The 17,006-nt window shown below is 39.3% G+C and overlaps 1 protein-coding gene across 2 annotated transcripts; it reads left to right on the top strand.

Annotated features, from left to right (window-relative positions):
* Positions 1-9,794: 9,794 nt before the first annotated feature.
* Positions 9,795-14,030, top strand: LOC148030761 (mitochondrial import inner membrane translocase subunit TIM44-2-like). Of its 2 annotated transcripts, none has more exons than XM_087684270.1 (14): positions 9,795-10,166; positions 10,353-10,456; positions 10,568-10,630; positions 10,807-10,882; positions 10,974-11,039; positions 11,409-11,780; positions 11,857-11,928; positions 12,021-12,085; positions 12,198-12,266; positions 12,349-12,421; positions 12,572-12,676; positions 12,989-13,060; positions 13,145-13,207; positions 13,296-14,030. In XM_087684270.1, the coding sequence occupies exons 1-14, from the start codon at positions 10,143-10,145 to the stop codon at positions 13,425-13,427; spliced, it is 1,356 nt and encodes a 451-aa protein (XP_087540396.1). In that variant the 5' UTR covers positions 9,795-10,142; the 3' UTR covers positions 13,428-14,030. The 2 variants fall into 2 exon arrangements, with proteins under 2 accessions (XP_087540396.1, XP_087540395.1); XM_087684269.1 differs by having other exon boundaries at positions 9,796-10,152.
* Positions 14,031-17,006: the final 2,976 nt, after the last annotated feature.

The raw sequence follows: 17,006 nt of genomic DNA, 5'->3' as shown, positions 1-17,006 counted from the left end.
TCAGTTCGTGAAAGATTTCCTGATTTTGAGGAGTTGATTGCTCTTCTAATTTCTGAGGAACAGAGAAATGGTGGTGCATCTTCTTCAGGAGGAACTTCAAAAGAAGCTGTCTTCTACTCAAATGCTGGAAGAGGTAGAGGCAGAGGTAGAGGAGGCCGTGGTAGAAATCAGAATATGCAGCAAACTCAAGAAAACCAGTCCTATGGAGGAGGACGTGGTAACTTTAGAGGCAGGGGGAGCCAAAGAGGTCGTGGTGGATGGCAAAGAGGTCAAAATGCAAACAGTAATGTTGAATGCTACTACTGTGGTAAAATGGGTCATATGGCTAAAGACTGCTATAAAAAGCAGAATGACATCATGAATGGAAAACTGCAACAAGAGAATTATGCATCTTCTAGCAGACAGGGTGATGATAGAAATGAGCATTTGTTCATGGTGCAGCACATGAACAATTATGTGACAAGTGTAGAAGAAAGCAATGATGTATGGTATGTTGACTCAGGTGCATCAAACCACATGACAGGTCATGCAGAATGGATGGAGGATGCAAGGAAAATGGAAAAACCAGGATTTGTGGAGACTGGTGATGATACTGCACATCCTATTGTGCAGATTGGAAAAATTCCCTTGTCTATGCAGGATGTGAAAAAGAAATACCTGTCCGATGTATTTCATGTCCCGAATATCACCAAGAATCTGGTTTCTGTCGGTCAAATGGTTGAGCAGGGCTTGCAGATCAGATTTAATCCTCATGGATGCTTTGTTGAGGATATGAAAAATAAAGGTCGCTTGATAGCAAAAGGAAAGAAGAAGGGCAAAATGTTTACGTTGGATGCAAACATGTCTGAATTGAGTGCAGCAATGTTTGCACATGGGACCGGTGTAGTTGCAGATATTGATATCTGGCATAAACGCATTGGTCATGTTAATGTACAACGACTTAAATCAATGCAGGCCCAAAATATTGTTGCAGGATTGCCAAAATTCAAGATTGTAGAAATGCATAAGGTATGTGAAGCCTGTCAGTTTGGAAAATAGGCAAGGAAACCATTTCCTAGACATGTTCAAGAGAGTGAGAAGCCATTGGAATTAATCCACTCTGATGTGTGGACTACTAAAGCTACATCTCTTGGAGGCTGTCATTATTTTGTCACTTTTATTGATGACTATAGCAGAAAAGTTTGGGTGTATTTTATGAAAAAGAAAAGTGAAGTTTTTGGGCATTTCAAAACCCTTAAAGCTATGGCTGAAAAAGAAACAGGTCTGCAAATAAAATGCCTAAGGTCAGATGGAGGGGGAGAGTACCTCTCAAATGAGTTTGCAAAGTTCTTGCAGGAGCATGGCATAAAGCAGCAATATTCATGCAGTTATACCCCACAACAAAATGGAATTGCAGAAAGGAAAAACAGGCATATTGGAGAGGTATCTCGTGCCATGCTCAATGAAAAAGACTTGCCAGATTTTTATTGGGCTGAAGCAGTTGCTACAGCAGTCTACATAATGAACAGGACTCCCACTGCAGCAATACATGGAATGACTCCAGAGGAGAGGTATACTGGTAGGAAACCAGATATTTCTCATTTGAAAATTTTTTGTTGCATTACCTATGTACATGTGCCAGATGAGCTGAGATCCAAGTTGGATCCAAAAGCTGAGAAGTGCATCTTTATTGGTTACTCTCTGTAGCAAAAAGGGTATAGATGCTATAACCCTTCTACTTGTAAGTTTACAGTGAGCAGAGATGTTGTTTTTGATGAGATGAGTAGCTGGTATAAACCAGTAAATGTGATTGATGATGTAGATGCACAAAATGGTAATGCTGCACAGAATTCACAGCAGCAGTCACAAAATATTAGTGGACCTGGAGCGTCCTCTAGCAGTGGTTCACATTCTTCGCCATGGACAGGCAGATTGAGATCAGGAGAATCTTCTCAAAGCAATGTAGATAGTGGTATGCAGGTATCACGAAAAGGAAAAGAGAAGGTTGATCAGCCCATGTTTGATGTGAATGCAGGTCACTCTTATGTGGATGGTGAATCCAGTGGCTCAGAACAGAGCATTGATGATGAGTTGGGTATTCCTTCTATTGTTACACCTGGAGTAAGGAAGACCAGGGATGTTTTGAGAGCACCTGGGAGTGAACCTACTTTGCGCAGGTCTACGAGAGCTAGGTATCCTGTGGATAGGCTAAAATATGATGGATTTACAGCCATTCACTATGCATATATGGTCAAAGTGATACAGGAACCAGAACCCACATCTTTTGAGCAAGCCATGGGAAAAGAAAAATGGGAGAAAGCCATGGATGAAGAAATGGATGCCTTGGAAGAAAATGCTACATGGGAGTTAGTACCTTTGCCTAAAGGTAAGAATGCAATTGGCTGTAAGTGGGTTTATAAGGTGAAGCACAATGCAGATGGTTCTGTGAACAGATACAAGGCAAGATTAGTAGTCAAGGGGTATGCACAAACATATGGCATTGACTATGAAGAAACATTCAGTCCAGTTGCAAGGATGGCAACTGTAAGAGCAGTCATTGCTATGGCTGCATCAAAGGGATGGTCTTTACATCAGATGGATGTAAAGAATGCCTTCTTGCATGGTGATTTGCAAGAAGAGATCTATATAGAGCAGCCACCAGGTTATGTGCATGCTGTTCATCCTGAGTTTGTTTGCAAGTTGAAGAAAGCCTTGTATGGCTTGAAGCAAGCACCTAGAGCATGGTCTGACAAGATAGGACAGTATCTTGTCACTATTGGCTTTCAGATTTCCAAGGCAGATTTCTCACTTTATGTGAGAAAAACAGAGAAAGGTATTATACTACTTGTCATTTATGTTGATGATTTGATTATGACAGGTGACAGTGATGAAGATATCCTTCATGTGAAAATGCTATTGAAGCAGAAGTTTGAGATGAAGGATTTGGGAGAGCTGCGTTATTTCTTGGGCATTGAGGTGATTAGATCACCAAGTGGGATTCAGCTCTTGCAGAGGCAGTATGGATTGGACATGCTGTCCAAATATGGGATGACAAGCTGTAAGCCTATTTCTGTTCCTTTGGAGCAGAATGTGAAGCTGAGCACAGATGCAGGTGAGCTTCTAGAAGACCCTACTATGTACAGACGCATAGTAGGAAGTTTGATTTATATGACTATTACCAGGCCAGATTTGAGCTATGCTGTTGGATTGGTAAGTCAGTTTATGCAGGCTCCAAGGAAACCACATTTGGATGCGGCTAGACGCATACTCAGGTATGTGAAGTCCACATTGCAGTATGGACTATTTTATGAGACTGGGGTTCAGATACAGTTGCATGGATACATTGATGCTGATTGGGCTGGTAGTATTTCTGATAGAAGATCTACCAGTGGATATGTGTTCTCTTTTGGGAGTGCTGCAGTCACTTGGAGCAGCAAGAAATAGCCTACAGTTGCCTTGTCGAGCACAGAGGCTGAGTACAGGGGTGCAGCAATGGCTGCATGTGAGGTAGCTTGGTTGCATAAGCTACTTTATGATATGCATCAGTCTACAGGTGGGCCAGTTGTCATTTATTGTGACAACATGAGTAGTATACACTTGGCAAATAACCCAGTCTATCATGCTAGAACAAAGCACATTGAGGTGCATTATCACTATGTGCGAGAGAGGGTTTTACTAGGTCTTATTGATCTAGTTTATGTCAGCACAGAGGATCAGGTAGCTGACATATTCACGAAGGCATTGGGCGCAGAGAAGCTGCGCAAGTTCAGAGACCTGCTTGGTGTGCAGGAATTGGGATTGAGCTCGAGGGGGAGTGTTGAGATATCGAGCTCCACTCGTGATACGCCAGGGTGACCATTGTGTATTTATGTCACCGACTTGTCAGTTGCAGATGCGGTTGGTACACCGCCCATGAATAATAGCTACATGATAGCTATCCTTATCTACTCTAGTTCGTGGCTCAGTTAGTATGCCACCTTAGTTAGTTGAGTTTGGTTTGAGACCCATATATAGGGTTCTTCTATTTCTTTGTACTAGAGTTCTTTTGGCTTACACAACTAAGAAGAGGAAAACTGTTTTCAGCCTCCACCCTTGTGTGTCTTCCCCCATTGTGCAAGCAAGAAAGCTTCAAGCGAGACTCCTTCCTTCTCTCCCACAATCTTGACAAGGTATGCTGGAATGCAAGCCTATGGATACTCCATTAGAATAGAATGTCAAGTTGATAGTTGATATAGGAAATAAGACTGAAAATGTAACCATGTACAGGTGGATGGTTGGTAGCTTGGTGACCTAATTCAATTGGATTGATCAATCAATTCATGCAAAGGCCAAGGAAACCTCATTTAGATGTAGTGAGAAGGATTATGAGGTATGTGAAAGCCACACTATACTATGGACTATTCTATGAGTATGGTAAACCTCTTGAACTTATAGGTTATAGTGATGCAAATTGGGATAGATGTGCATACAAAGGTTGACAAGTGGGCATGCAATTGGCCTTGGCAAAAGAGTGATTAGCTGGAGCGGTAAAAAGCAACCCACTGCGGCTCTCTCTAGTACTGAAGTAGAATATAGAGGTACAGCCTTAGTTGCATTTGAAGGTGCATGGCAAGTTAAGATGTTAGATGACTTGGGAATACATGTGGATAGACTAGTGCAGTTGTACTGTGACAACATGAGGAGTGTGCTTTTGGCAAGTAATCTTGTGTGTGATGCTAGATTGAAGCACATAGAAGTGCATTATCATTTCATTAGGGAATGGTACTTGGAGGCAAGATAGACCTTATCCATGTGAAGACAAAAGACCATGTAGTGGACATCTTTACCAAATCACTTGGTAAAGATAAGTTTACTCATTTCAAATTACTACTTGGGATACAACAAATCACTTGAGCTTGAGGGGGAGTGTGAAGAATTAAGCTCATTTTTCCGACTCCTTATCCAACTATAGGTTAGCTAGATGTCATGTGTGTCTTACTCTGTGTCTTTGTCTCTCTCTCTACATCTTGAACACTCTTTTACCCTTGGTGGCATGCTTCTTCACAAGTGTCTAGTTTGGGTTACGTTTATTGACATGCCACCATGGCTAGATGATGAGGTTGCCAACATGGCCTTTACCCTTGGAAAGGTATTATATGCAATCTATGGTGAATAACCCTTGGGATTTGCTCAAAATCAAATGGTGTGTCTGCATCCATTGGGATTGCCACATTGAGCCTTTTGAATCTCTATAGCTGCATGATCCAAGGTCTTGGAGATTGTTCTTAGCATATTATTTTCTCCACTTCTATATTTTTGTTACCATTGTCATGGCAACAATCACTTTGCATGTTGCTATTTTAATAATTTTGCTTTAGACTTGGCACCACACGTTGATTAGAAGAAGAAAGCTATTGATTCCTCAATAGTATCAAGCATGGCTTCAACAACTGCAAAAGGAGCCAAGAGAGTTGGGAGTTTTGCACGAGACCCTCTAGCTCTGTCAAGAGTTATTGTGATGACTGCATGGAGATGCTCTTAGTCAAAGGTTCAACTCAAAAGGCAATGGGTGGTCTTGGTGATTCTCCTTCTAATCCACTTTGCCATGCTTTAAAAGTCAAAAAGAAAAGGGAAACAATTTCATGCATAAAGGATCATAATGGGAATTTAATGTCTGATTAGTATTCCATTGCTACTATCTTTGAGAGGTGTCTTGCTTCTATAGTGACACAAGATTGTATACAATCACCTTCCCCATGCATGTATTTATGGATTTTTGATTGGCTTCTATTCTCAAATACCTTGAAGGGCATCCCTTTTGGGCTGTTACTTTTCTCTTCCTTGCATCACATGTTTTTGCCAATAAAAATCAAACTAAAGTCCTATTTTAGGGTTTTTACAATAAAAATAATAATTTAGTATTTTTAGACTTTTGTTCAAGAAATTAGAAACAAGTAAATAACTTGTACATGTGCACATACAATAATGTTGCACTAAGAAGTGCCTACAAAATATAATAATCCCACGTTGATGAAGCGCCCAAAAATAAATAAAACCTGTGTGCTATGATGCACTCTAATAGCAATTTTCCTAACTCTGTCCAATAATATGCTCACCATAGCACAAAACACATTAGTTCATTGCCATCTATTTACAAAGCACAATGTGACCTATGTCACACATGGAACCATGCATAACAAGTCACGATCGTGTGGCAAATAGACAAATAAAATCCAAAAAAATAAATAAACACGAAATCTCCCTAATTTTGTAGCAATTTCAATAACACCCCTTATCCTCATGGCTATGATCAGTAGTTAAGGGATTTTCTAGGAGATGTGGCCATGCCTATCCTCTAAGAAGAAGCCCTCTTATTGGACAGACCTTTCATCATCGAGGAGATAAAGGGCATGGTCATGTATATGAGACTCAAAAAGTCATCGAGCTTGGAGGGCCTACCTATAGAGACACACTAGAAATTATGGGATCTTTACTCCAAGGACCTAGTGTAGATGATGAACTTCTAGGAGGTCTAATGCTATGCCTAGTGTGTTCAATTAGGGATTGATCAAATTGACCCCTAAGTCACCAATACCACCAATCTCCAATTGGAGACCCCTTGACACTGTTAAATTTCTTATATAAAGTTTTTGCTAAGGCACTTGCTATGAGGGTCAAGCATCCTCTTGCAAGGTTTATTCGCTTGAGGCAATGCGGTTTTGTTTTTGGCCAGATGGACCCATGACACAGTGATTAATCCAATTTTCTCTATACATTATGCTCTCTCCTTGTAGGCTAACTTTGTGTTGGTCAACATGGACCTTGAAAAGGCTTACGATTGAGTTATTTGGCCCTTTATCGTGGGCATGCTTGTTGCATTTAGACTTGGTCCAATCTTCATTAATATGGTAGGCACACTCTTCAAAAATGATATGGCCTAATTAGTATTAATGGTATGATCACCAACTCCTTTGCCTTGAAGACATTAGGGTGCCCTTTCTCTTGTTTGAAATGATAATGGATCCCTTACTTCATAAAATAGATAAGAAAATCCAAGATGGTGTAATCAAGGGTCTAGGCCTCCTAAATGCTAACAAGGTGTGCACCCAATTTTTTGCAGATGATAACACCTATTTGGTAGCAGCTAGAAAAGATATGGATGCTCTATTTCAAGTCTACTCAAAATTTATTGATTTATTCTCTTCTAAAATAAGTCACGCTAAAATGGAGCTTCTTTATGTCTCATGGGGTGACTTCAAGCAATGGGTGCAATCTATGGCTTTAGGCTCATTAAATTGGAGGAAATCACCAGGTTTTTAGGATTGGAATAGGCATTTTTGATAAATAGAGATTACAATGGCTTGGCAACAAATTGGATAAGTGTCTTGCTTACCCAATGACATTTGCACGTAAGTTGATTGTTACTAAGAGCATCTTGACTTCATCAAGGGTTTATGCGGATTCTCTTTTTGCATTTAGCAAAGCATCATGATCTCAAATGGAAATGTGATTTTGTCAGCTCACATGGACAAGAAAGGACAGAAGATGCCAGCCTAAATTTGTTGGGAGATGCTCACAACTAATAGGCTAGATGGGGATGCTAGGCTAGATTAATATTTGGGGATGATAAGGCACAAGGATTTTTGTTTGAGCTAATGAGAAGAATACAAAGTATGCAACCTTGGACTATCTCGATGACGTATTGCTAGATTGTATGCCCATCAAGGTTTCCCCCTAGACTAATGTAGATTGGCAAGACATGATATCATGCTCTCACTTGGTCATCAAAATCAATCCCCTAGTTTGAGGTTGCCCAAGTAGCACTAATCCTAGTAGTTTGTAATCTTTGACTCTAAGTGGATTATTGCAAACAACATGATGGGCAGGATGGTGCAGCTTTGAAAAAAAATTTATAGCTTAATCCCCATGCATATGATTCGCCCTTTGCCCCTCTCAATATAGACCACGAAATTGATGCCAGGAGGCATATTCCATGGTGGATTCCGTGAGGTTTTGCGGTGGATTCCGTAAAACTATATTTATTTACCAGGGCTCATACACAAGGTGGATTCCTTGTGTGAGAAGTTGACAAGGATGCCTGTCCTTTTTGGACGTCATGTTAATGTAATGTGTACGTGGTAGATTCTGCAAAATACATATTTAAATTAATGGACGTTTATGAGTTTAGAGTGCACTCTTATAAAATTAAGGTTAGGATAGAGTTCCAACTTATTTATTTATTTTGTAGCTGAAGATTGCTAGATATTCACTTTTGTTGGTTTAATTTTATTATTTTCTAACAATTGTGAATGTTTCAGTTGGTGTGTAGAGCAGACAGTGGTGGCATTGGAAAGCACTGGGCGATTGCGTGTATCCGGATTTTTTAGAAGAAATTATCGTTTTTGATGGGCGCGCGTCTTAAGTGTGACACCAATATTTATTTTGACACACTTATTTATTGAAGTGCTTGACATATATTTATTATTTTGTATGCGCATGGGCACATAGTTTAAATATTCATTATTGGACATTGTATTTGGGCACTACTCGACTCTTGGGCTGCCCAACCGCTTTATTCTTTATTTGGGCAAAAGCAAACATAAAAGCTAAAGCATGCTAATTGTAAAATTGGGCTATTTTTGAGCTTGGAGATGAATAAAATATTAAATACATGCTTTGTGGAGCACTCACACAAGGCATAGGGGGAGATTATATCCAATTGGTCTTTTTGCCTCATGTCGTGCAAATCTACCTTGTTTTTTGTGCAAAAGTAGAGTTCTTTTGTTCTTGGGGACCTTCCCACACTCACTACGTACACATCCAACATCCGATCTGCATACCAAAAATGGTAAGAGAACTGCATATGCATGGGTTGAGATCTTGGGGTAATGTTTAGGAGTTTGTTAATTATTGTTGGCTCTCTCTAGAGGTTCTACAAGCACACTTTAATCTCACTGAGATTAATCTAGAAGCATACTTTAATTTCTAGAGGTTCTAGAAGCACACTTTAATCTCACTAAGATAGAGAATCGCTGGGTTAACTCAGTGCTTCAACATAGGAGAGTGGATTAGCCTACTTCAATTGTGGCTAGACCTCTCCTTGTCATTTCATCATTGAAGAGTCGAGGAGGCAAAATTCTTGTAGAATGTAAAAGTAAGTGTGACTTCAAGGGGTCGTCACCAATTACTGCTATGATATCCTACATTAAATGGAGAAAAGAATGCCCTATGGCCAAAACAATCACTTGGAAGAGATATGGAGAGCAACCATATCACAAAGGCTCAATGTTTTTTGGTGGAGGTTAGCTACCGAGAAGATTCCCCTATGTGCTGACGTGGCTAGGTGAATGGCTATCTCTCTGTTCTGCCTTTTTGCAAAAGGGCAGAGGAAATAGAGAAGCACCCATTTTGGAAATGTCTTCGCACAGTCCCCCTATGGAGGAGGATTAAAAGTTGGCTCAGGGAAGCTAATTTGAGAGAGAACTTTGGGATGACCATTGCCTTTTTCAGAGATGAAGGGGATTTTTGACGATGCTAGTTGGAAACTTATCAGCTTGGTCACCCCGATGCTCCTCTTAGATTCATCTGGATTAGAAGGAATGAAGGAGTCTTCAAAAGAGGGCCTTCCAAGACTTCTATAGAGACTTGTAATGCTTTTAAGCAAGGCTGTCTAGTTGTTCTCTAGGCTGTAAAGTCTAAGCACTAGGTCTTTTAAAAAATCTCCCAAGAAATATTTTATGGAGCAGGGCTGCATTGTAGGATGCTGAAAACCTTTCTTTACTACCTATCGGAATACAAATAACGGCATTTATAAAATACGCATCGGTTTCCAGGCGAAATTCTTTAATTAATTAAAGAGAAACCTTCGCGCGCAAGGTTCCATCGCCATAGCCTAGGCTGGTAGGCTAAAACCCCTGGGCTTTCCCTGTGGCCTTTCATCACCCTGCGCATTGAATGGTCCCCTCGCAACATATCTCTGCCTCCACGGTTGCGCTCTCGATGCGTCAGAGCCTGAACTTTAACAGATGATCGGACAGGTACTACCATGCTTTCTTTGCCTCATCCTGCATTGCGGTTAGCATCGTCGGACAGAGACACTGTACGACAATGATCATCGCCGGCTGCCTCCGTCGTGCAAGCGGTCTCCGCTCTTCCCCTGGCCATGAGCTGCTACTTCGACATTCATGGACACAAGTATGGCCTTTCTGGTTTGTGCTGGCATTTTTTTTGCTATTCTCTATGCTCGCGCAAGAATGATTCTTTAAAATCAAGAATCTGCACTTCTGCTTACAACCTGTCTGCATTTTAAGCTGTTATTAGTTCGCTTTTGCATTCTCGATCATGTTCTTTATCAACGGGACAAAGGGACATCGAGCTTTCTGTTATTTGCACAGGCTTCTAGATCCGGAGAACCTCCGTACGTTGTCGCGGGGCAACATTATAGGCAAATGAGCATTTTTCAGGAGTTTTCGAAACGGTTCAAAGGAGAAATTCAACGGTAATGTTTCTCTTTGCTTTGGTAATTATGCTGATTTTGATTGCGCCAGGATAGTCTATATAAATTTTCCTAATCAAATTCACTATTTGCTGCAATTGCCGCTGCTGGCAGTAACGCAGAATTACAGAAGTCAATCAAAGAGCTCAAGGAAAAGGCTGGCGACTTTAGGCACAAGTAAGCTTGTCAGCAGCACCATTGGTTTGACAACTTGCCTGTGATAGGCTAAAGTAGTTTATGCTTTTGGCTAGCGTACATCTTCTTCCAACGCTTCAAGGAGAGGGAACGGAGAATAGAGAGAACGCAGAATCGAGAGGCTAATCTTTCAAGAGCTGGTATGGTTGTGTATGCAGGACGATAGCAACGACTGAGCAGATATACAAGCATGTTGAGGCAGCTCGAAAAGAAGCTGAAACAAAGGCCAGTCAGGTGCTTCAATTCACAGCTGAATTCCCCTTCACTCTCAAAATTCTATGTTCATAGTCGAGATTTACTTTGTTAATTGCTTTGGAATTCCTAGGTATCAGCATCGGTGAGGGAGAAAGTTCATGAAGCAAAAGAAAAGGTTTCAGAAGCCACAACACAGGTAAAACTTGTTTTACAGGAGAGTCTATTTTTCTTCAAATTACCTGTTGTAGATGTTTAAAGTGTTTTGTCCAGGGAAGTTTCTGGTTTGAATATGCAATCTTCTTTACCAATTTATAATCATTCACCCCAATAAGGAGAAAACATGATTTTACCAGGCCATTACCAAATCAAGTTCCCTGTCCTCTCGTTATAGCACACACAGGTTTTTAGTCATATGTTCTTATGCTCTGAGCCAGACATTTGTTTGCTAACTGAGTCTATTTAGTGTTATTGTGTTTGTGTGTGCACTGATGTTGTCACTTCTCCACTTAATGTTTGGCCTTAGGTAAAAGAAATGGTTGGAAGTTTTAACACTAGTGATTTGCAGCATACAAAAGAGCGATTGAAGACTGCCAATGCCAAAGCATCTGACAGTGCTGATGGGGATTCCTTTTCAACGAAAGGAGCAAATAACCAGAGAGCATGTGAAAGTGAGCAAAGTACTACTTTTATCGGAAGCCTTTCAAATGGGTTTAATGCCATCTCAGCCCCTATTTCGGTCCTTTTTGAGAAAGTCAGAAGAACAAAGTTGGCTGATTTGTCAAGGAGTGGATGTAATTTCTTTATAGAAGAGCTCACTACTACTTCCAAGACGGCCAAGTCAAGACTTGCTGCGCGGAGTAATGCTCCAAGGAGCAGCAGTACAGATATTGTTCCTGTCTTCAAAAAGAAGTCTGCCTGGGATAACATAAAAGAAAAGGTGAATTTCAAAGTGTTTGTAGTTAAGGTCTTACAGGTGATTTTGAATCTGTAATCTAAGAGTCAAATCGTTACAGTTCCAATCGCATCCAGTGTACAGACGGTTTAGAGGGGTAAAGGAGCATCCAATAGTGGTCAAATGTCAAGAGGTATATGTTTTGGCACATGCAATATTATTCTTTTTAAATTAGTGTAGCTGTTTTAGGTTGAGTGTATTGACTGGTTCTGACATTGTATGCAGATTGCTGAGGATCTTCGTGAGGGATGGGAAACTAGTGACAGTCCTGTGGTCCACAAAATCCAGGAGTAAGAGTGTTACTTTACTTTATAATTGTGAGGCCAAGACGCCCATTAATCTTTCATGAATATGTGCCATGATACTTATAATTTAAAGCATATAATTGACCTGTTTTTTTAGCTTGAATGATTCCATATTTGGTGAAACAGTGCCTGCAATAGCACTAAAAGAGATTCGTCAAAGAGACCCGTAAGTATGTTTGATGCCTTAATGGAATGGGAAAAAGTTTGTCGTACAAGTCATTCACGCTTGGGTCAATCTTATTGTGCAGAACCTTCACCTTCCCAGATTTTCTTGATGAGGTTCAAGAGAGCCTGCGGCCTGTACTTCAAGCCTATATGAAGGTGCTATCAGACTTCACAAATCAGTTCTGTAGAGATTTGCTGTGCAGTTTCCATTCAGAAAAACTGTCAATGATACTTTATCAACAGCACTTCAATAGAGTAGTTGAATTATTTGTTCTTCACAAGTGACGAATTGCATTGATATGACAGGGGGACCTTCTGGAGCTTCAGAAAAGGTGCAGTCGAGAAGTGGTGGATAGATGCAGAGCAGAGCGGAAGGCATATGAATCACAAGGGATTTTCTTTGATAATAAGGTGATCTGATCTTTGCATACATGTCTATAGTATGATTTGTGGCATTAAAGACCTTGAAAGTGGAGATAAAAGAGTGACAACCCTTTCTTGCACTCTTTTCTTCTGATCAGGTGAATGAGCTTGCATTTTATCCACACATTTTGTCTATTTAAGGGATTGTCTGGGATATTTAGATTTCAATAGCCATAAGGATATCATACCTTCTGCTGTGCCATCACTGGAGTTATTGTTATAATGCATTACGAAGTGTATTTCTGGCAGTTAAATGGGTATCTATTCGTATGCACATGAAAAAATCTGTTTTGCTTGCAGATCCTGCATGTATCAGATGTCGAGCTGAAGGAAACCAAGTTGTTGGGCAATGTTCCAATCATAATAGTTTCTGTAATGACCTTTATTATTTCCCTGTGGTTGGCATGATTCTAAGTGGTACCAGTTGAAGTTCTGACTTGCTTTTTCTTGTTTTAGTTCCAAACTCAGCAGATCTATTGTGTGCGTGACAAGAATGGGAAAATCACCCAAGGAGCCAAGGCAAGTTCTGTCAGATTATGGTTTATTAATTCATTAGCCACAAGCTTGTAACAACTTTTGTAATCATGTGTAAATGGGGTGGCGTCAGGATGACATCCACACAGTTTTCTATGCATGGGCAATGCAACAACTTGTGAATGAGGATTTGGAAGAAGGTGAGATTTTTCCTAGGTGGCAGCTCAGAGAAATGCAACAATTGGGAATTCGGGCCATCATCTAGCAAACCGATTCTATACTGCATGAGGGTAGAAATTGGAAAGAGTTTGGAATCCAGGCTGTCATCTAGTAGTTTTCACAACCTTACCCAGCGGAGTTTGATCACATCAGGCTGAACAATTTTGGCTGCTCATACAAAGCAGGAAGCGGGATCTGTTTAAATTCATGTCAACACCCTTCATTTACAGGGAGAGTACACAAGAATCCAAATACTGGATGGTTACCAGTTGGGGGTTCTCATATGAGTTTTTTCTCCTGCCTTTGTATGTTATGAGTAGTTTGTAAAGAGAATTTTTAGGGTAATGGTGGGACAGGTTGTTCTTCAGATGTGTCCTTTCTGACAGATACATACCTGTGTGCACATATGAAATTCTATCATGCTATTTTTTCTGAGTAAGAATACTTGGACTAGGACATGAGAATGTTTGGGAGAGAGTAGTCATTAAAGTGGATTAAAGGTGCAGTCATGTTATTTATTCCCATTTATGCCACTTCACACGTGGTGGCTGCCACTACTTGCATGCATGTAGGCAATGGGGATCTGCAAGCAAGTTGGGGGGGGATCCCCTGGGGTGCACAATGGAAATAAAGAAATGTTAACTTATGGTTTTGTCATGGAGCTTGATTTTGCTTTTGCTACTTGCTTGGGTGGTGTGGATATGGAAGATATTAAAACAAGGCTTTGTATGGAGTAAGTTGCGATCAATGATTGAAGGAGTGGTGTGGCAATCAATGATTGGAGTGCTCTGATGCAATAGTGGTTGGGAAGATGTGCCTCTAGGTGTTGGCAGCCTTGTCCCTTGAGAAGATGTGGTAGTTCTTTGAGTATGCTTTATTTGAAGTGTTTTTTTGACTTCATGGATCATCTATAGTTGGAGGAGGAATTCAATAGATTGTAATCAACTTTGAAGGCAGCGTTAGTTGATTAGTTAATTCATTTGTGAATTTGATAATGTATTAGTGGGTTGGCTCGTATTTTATTTGTCACTAGAGTAAAAAATAAATTTTAATGATTCGATTAAATGCTAGGAAGAATTTTAATAGAAATGAATGTTCATTTTAGTTTCCCTAGCTTTTGCATGGTGATTGTTGCATTGGTAGTACAGGATTGATATTGGGTATGCAATGGACAAGTGTACATGCTATATGGTACAATAGCAACACAAAAGCAACAAGGTGTAGTGGGAAACCGTCATTAAATTGAAAGTTTGGAGCTTAGAATTGAGCTACATTGAAAGCGTTGCCCAACAAGAAGCTTACTTAAAATCACATGAGTTGTGAAGCAAGGCTTAAGCTTGAGTTGGGTCCAATCAGCAGCTTACTTATGATTAATAATCAAGTTATTAATTAGTCCTTTAAGAAAATGAGACTTGATTAAGAAGGTAGTTACTCATTAGAAAGCTTATGTTGGCTATTTTGGGTTGCTTATATTTTTGAGTAATATAAGTATAGAGATGGTCTTTTTTTAAAAAAAATTGTAGAAATTGTAAGTTTCAATCATGGGATATGAATTGATAGTATGAATGGAGTGTGGACAATAACAAATCTTCTATTGGCATGAAAAATCTATTGGATACCTTTAAAACTTTATTTATAGTAAGGTATGCTATTGTTAAAAAAAATAAGACAAAAAAGTATAGGTTGATTTTTAATGCAAAAAAGAGTGAATGCTTCATAGAATGAATTTTTCATTTTAAAGATTCACTTATTAGAGTGTATTGTGTAAAAATATAGTATTAGAACAAATCTCGTAAAAGTGAAAACAATATGTAATTGGTCTCAAGTAAGCACCTTGCATGATGTATGTAAATTTTTCATGTTGTGTTCTCACTACAAAAGGTTCATATATTACTTAGCTTAAAGTGCTTCACCCCTTCACGTATTGCAAAATAAGGAAGATTCATTTACATGGGTTGATAAGGAAATTATAATAGTCAATGAGTTGAAAGTAAATTTTCCTTTGTATCTAACGTTATCTTGTTGGGACTCTAAGAGGCTCTCATTGTTTAGTATGATGTATGTGGGAACAACATTGGTACAGTTACTAATGGGGAAAGGCCATGTTGTGGCATATGAGAAAGAATTTTACATGGTGTTAAAGGAAACTTTGTAGGATTATAAGAATTGCTTATTGTAATTTATACTATTTTACTTCGAAATACTACTTATTAAGGGTTGACCTTATTGTATAAATAGATTATCAAACTCTATGATGTTTTCTATCTTAGACTAAGTTGTTGAGAAGCATATGTGATGGCCCAATTGTTTATTCATGTTTCACTTTCAGATAATGCACATATAGAGTAAAAAAAGTATTGTGGTTGATGCATTGTTTAGGAAACCAAAAGTTTCATTGATATCCATATGAATAAAGATACAACATATAGAGAATGAGGACCTTGCTATAATTTATGATTTGTTATCAGATGGTCTCAACACCATGAGTATTGTACTCCTAGAGAGGGCTTTCTTATGATGCATAGTTGATTGTGTGTCAAAAGTCATTAAGAGCCAAGATAATGATTGGAAGTTATGCATTTTTCGTATATGTGGTATCGTGGCATTAAGGTGATAGTAAAAGCAATTGAACCTTTCTTTTATTTGCAAGTTTCAAGACATGATGTGGATACTTTGTGCACACATGCATTGTATATCAAAAGGCTAAGTTTGATTGGTAGAATGCATTGAGTTGTTGCAAGCCTTGCTTATTCCTAATAGACCATGGGATAATAGAGCCATGGATTTTATCTTTAATCTCCTAAGACACTTATATGGAATGATGACATATAGGCTATTGCTTACAGGTTTAGCAAATATGGTAATTTTGTCTTGTTGAGAATTTTTTTTTTTGTGTTGGAAGTAAAAACAATCTATGCCTATGCCATGTGTGTATTCACTACACTTATAGTACTCGCATACCAATATATTGTAGGTGGCAAGACTCACACACTTGTATATTGCAGGTGGTGTGTACTTATCACAATCACTTAATTCATTCTTTATTGTTTCAATGAGTAATGAATAAGGGAAGGCTAGTCACACATTGTGACTATTGTGTTGGAATATCAAAGTGACATCATGAGAAGGTGTGCACAAGAGGGAGATAGAGATCAAGTATAAGGAGAAGATCTCAATTAATGAGTTATTCACAAGTACAATTAGTACACTCTCTTTGCTTTTGAGGGTGATCACTAGGCTATTTATACAGCCTTACTTTGGGCTAGGGTTAGGGTTTTCCTTGCCCTCCCTTCCTTACTTAGGGTTCTTATACTATACTTTTAACACCCCCCTTCAATGCTAGGGTGGCATTGGATTATATAGCATAAAAAGGGTTCCTCCCCTCAATGAATCAGTGGGATGCCTTTATAAAATAGGCTACAAGGATGTTTATGGAAAGGTGGAACAATGGGGACTAGAAAAGTCGATCATCAGGTGTTTTGGAGACATAGTTGGCCTCCAATTCTTTGGGGACTTCAGGAGAGTTGGGACACTTGTGATATGTTCTATTTGTTTACATTTGTTACGCTTCATTTTGTTGGGATATTTTTTCCAGCATTTGCTTACAATATGTCCCATTTTATTA

The sequence above is a fragment of the Lygodium microphyllum genome, chromosome 9 (assembly GCF_053477565.2).
Source record: "Lygodium microphyllum isolate KBCC chromosome 9, Lygodium_microphyllum_v1.1.10, whole genome shotgun sequence".
Classification (NCBI taxonomy): domain Eukaryota; kingdom Viridiplantae; phylum Streptophyta; class Polypodiopsida; order Schizaeales; family Lygodiaceae; genus Lygodium; species Lygodium microphyllum.
This window is presented reverse-complemented; position numbering and strand designations above follow the sequence as displayed.

Bases quoted from the DNA above. Each gene is read 5' to 3' on its own strand.
- LOC148030761 (XM_087684269.1), top strand. From the start codon at position 10,066: ATGATCATCGCCGGCTGCCTCCGTCGTGCAAGCGGTCTCCGCTCTTCC. The intron at 11,929-12,020 runs GTATATGTTTTG...CATTGTATGCAG, and splicing joins TAGTGGTCAAATGTCAAGAG to ATTGCTGAGGATCTTCGTGA. The intron at 13,208-13,295 runs GCAAGTTCTGTC...GGGTGGCGTCAG, and splicing joins AAATCACCCAAGGAGCCAAG to GATGACATCCACACAGTTTT.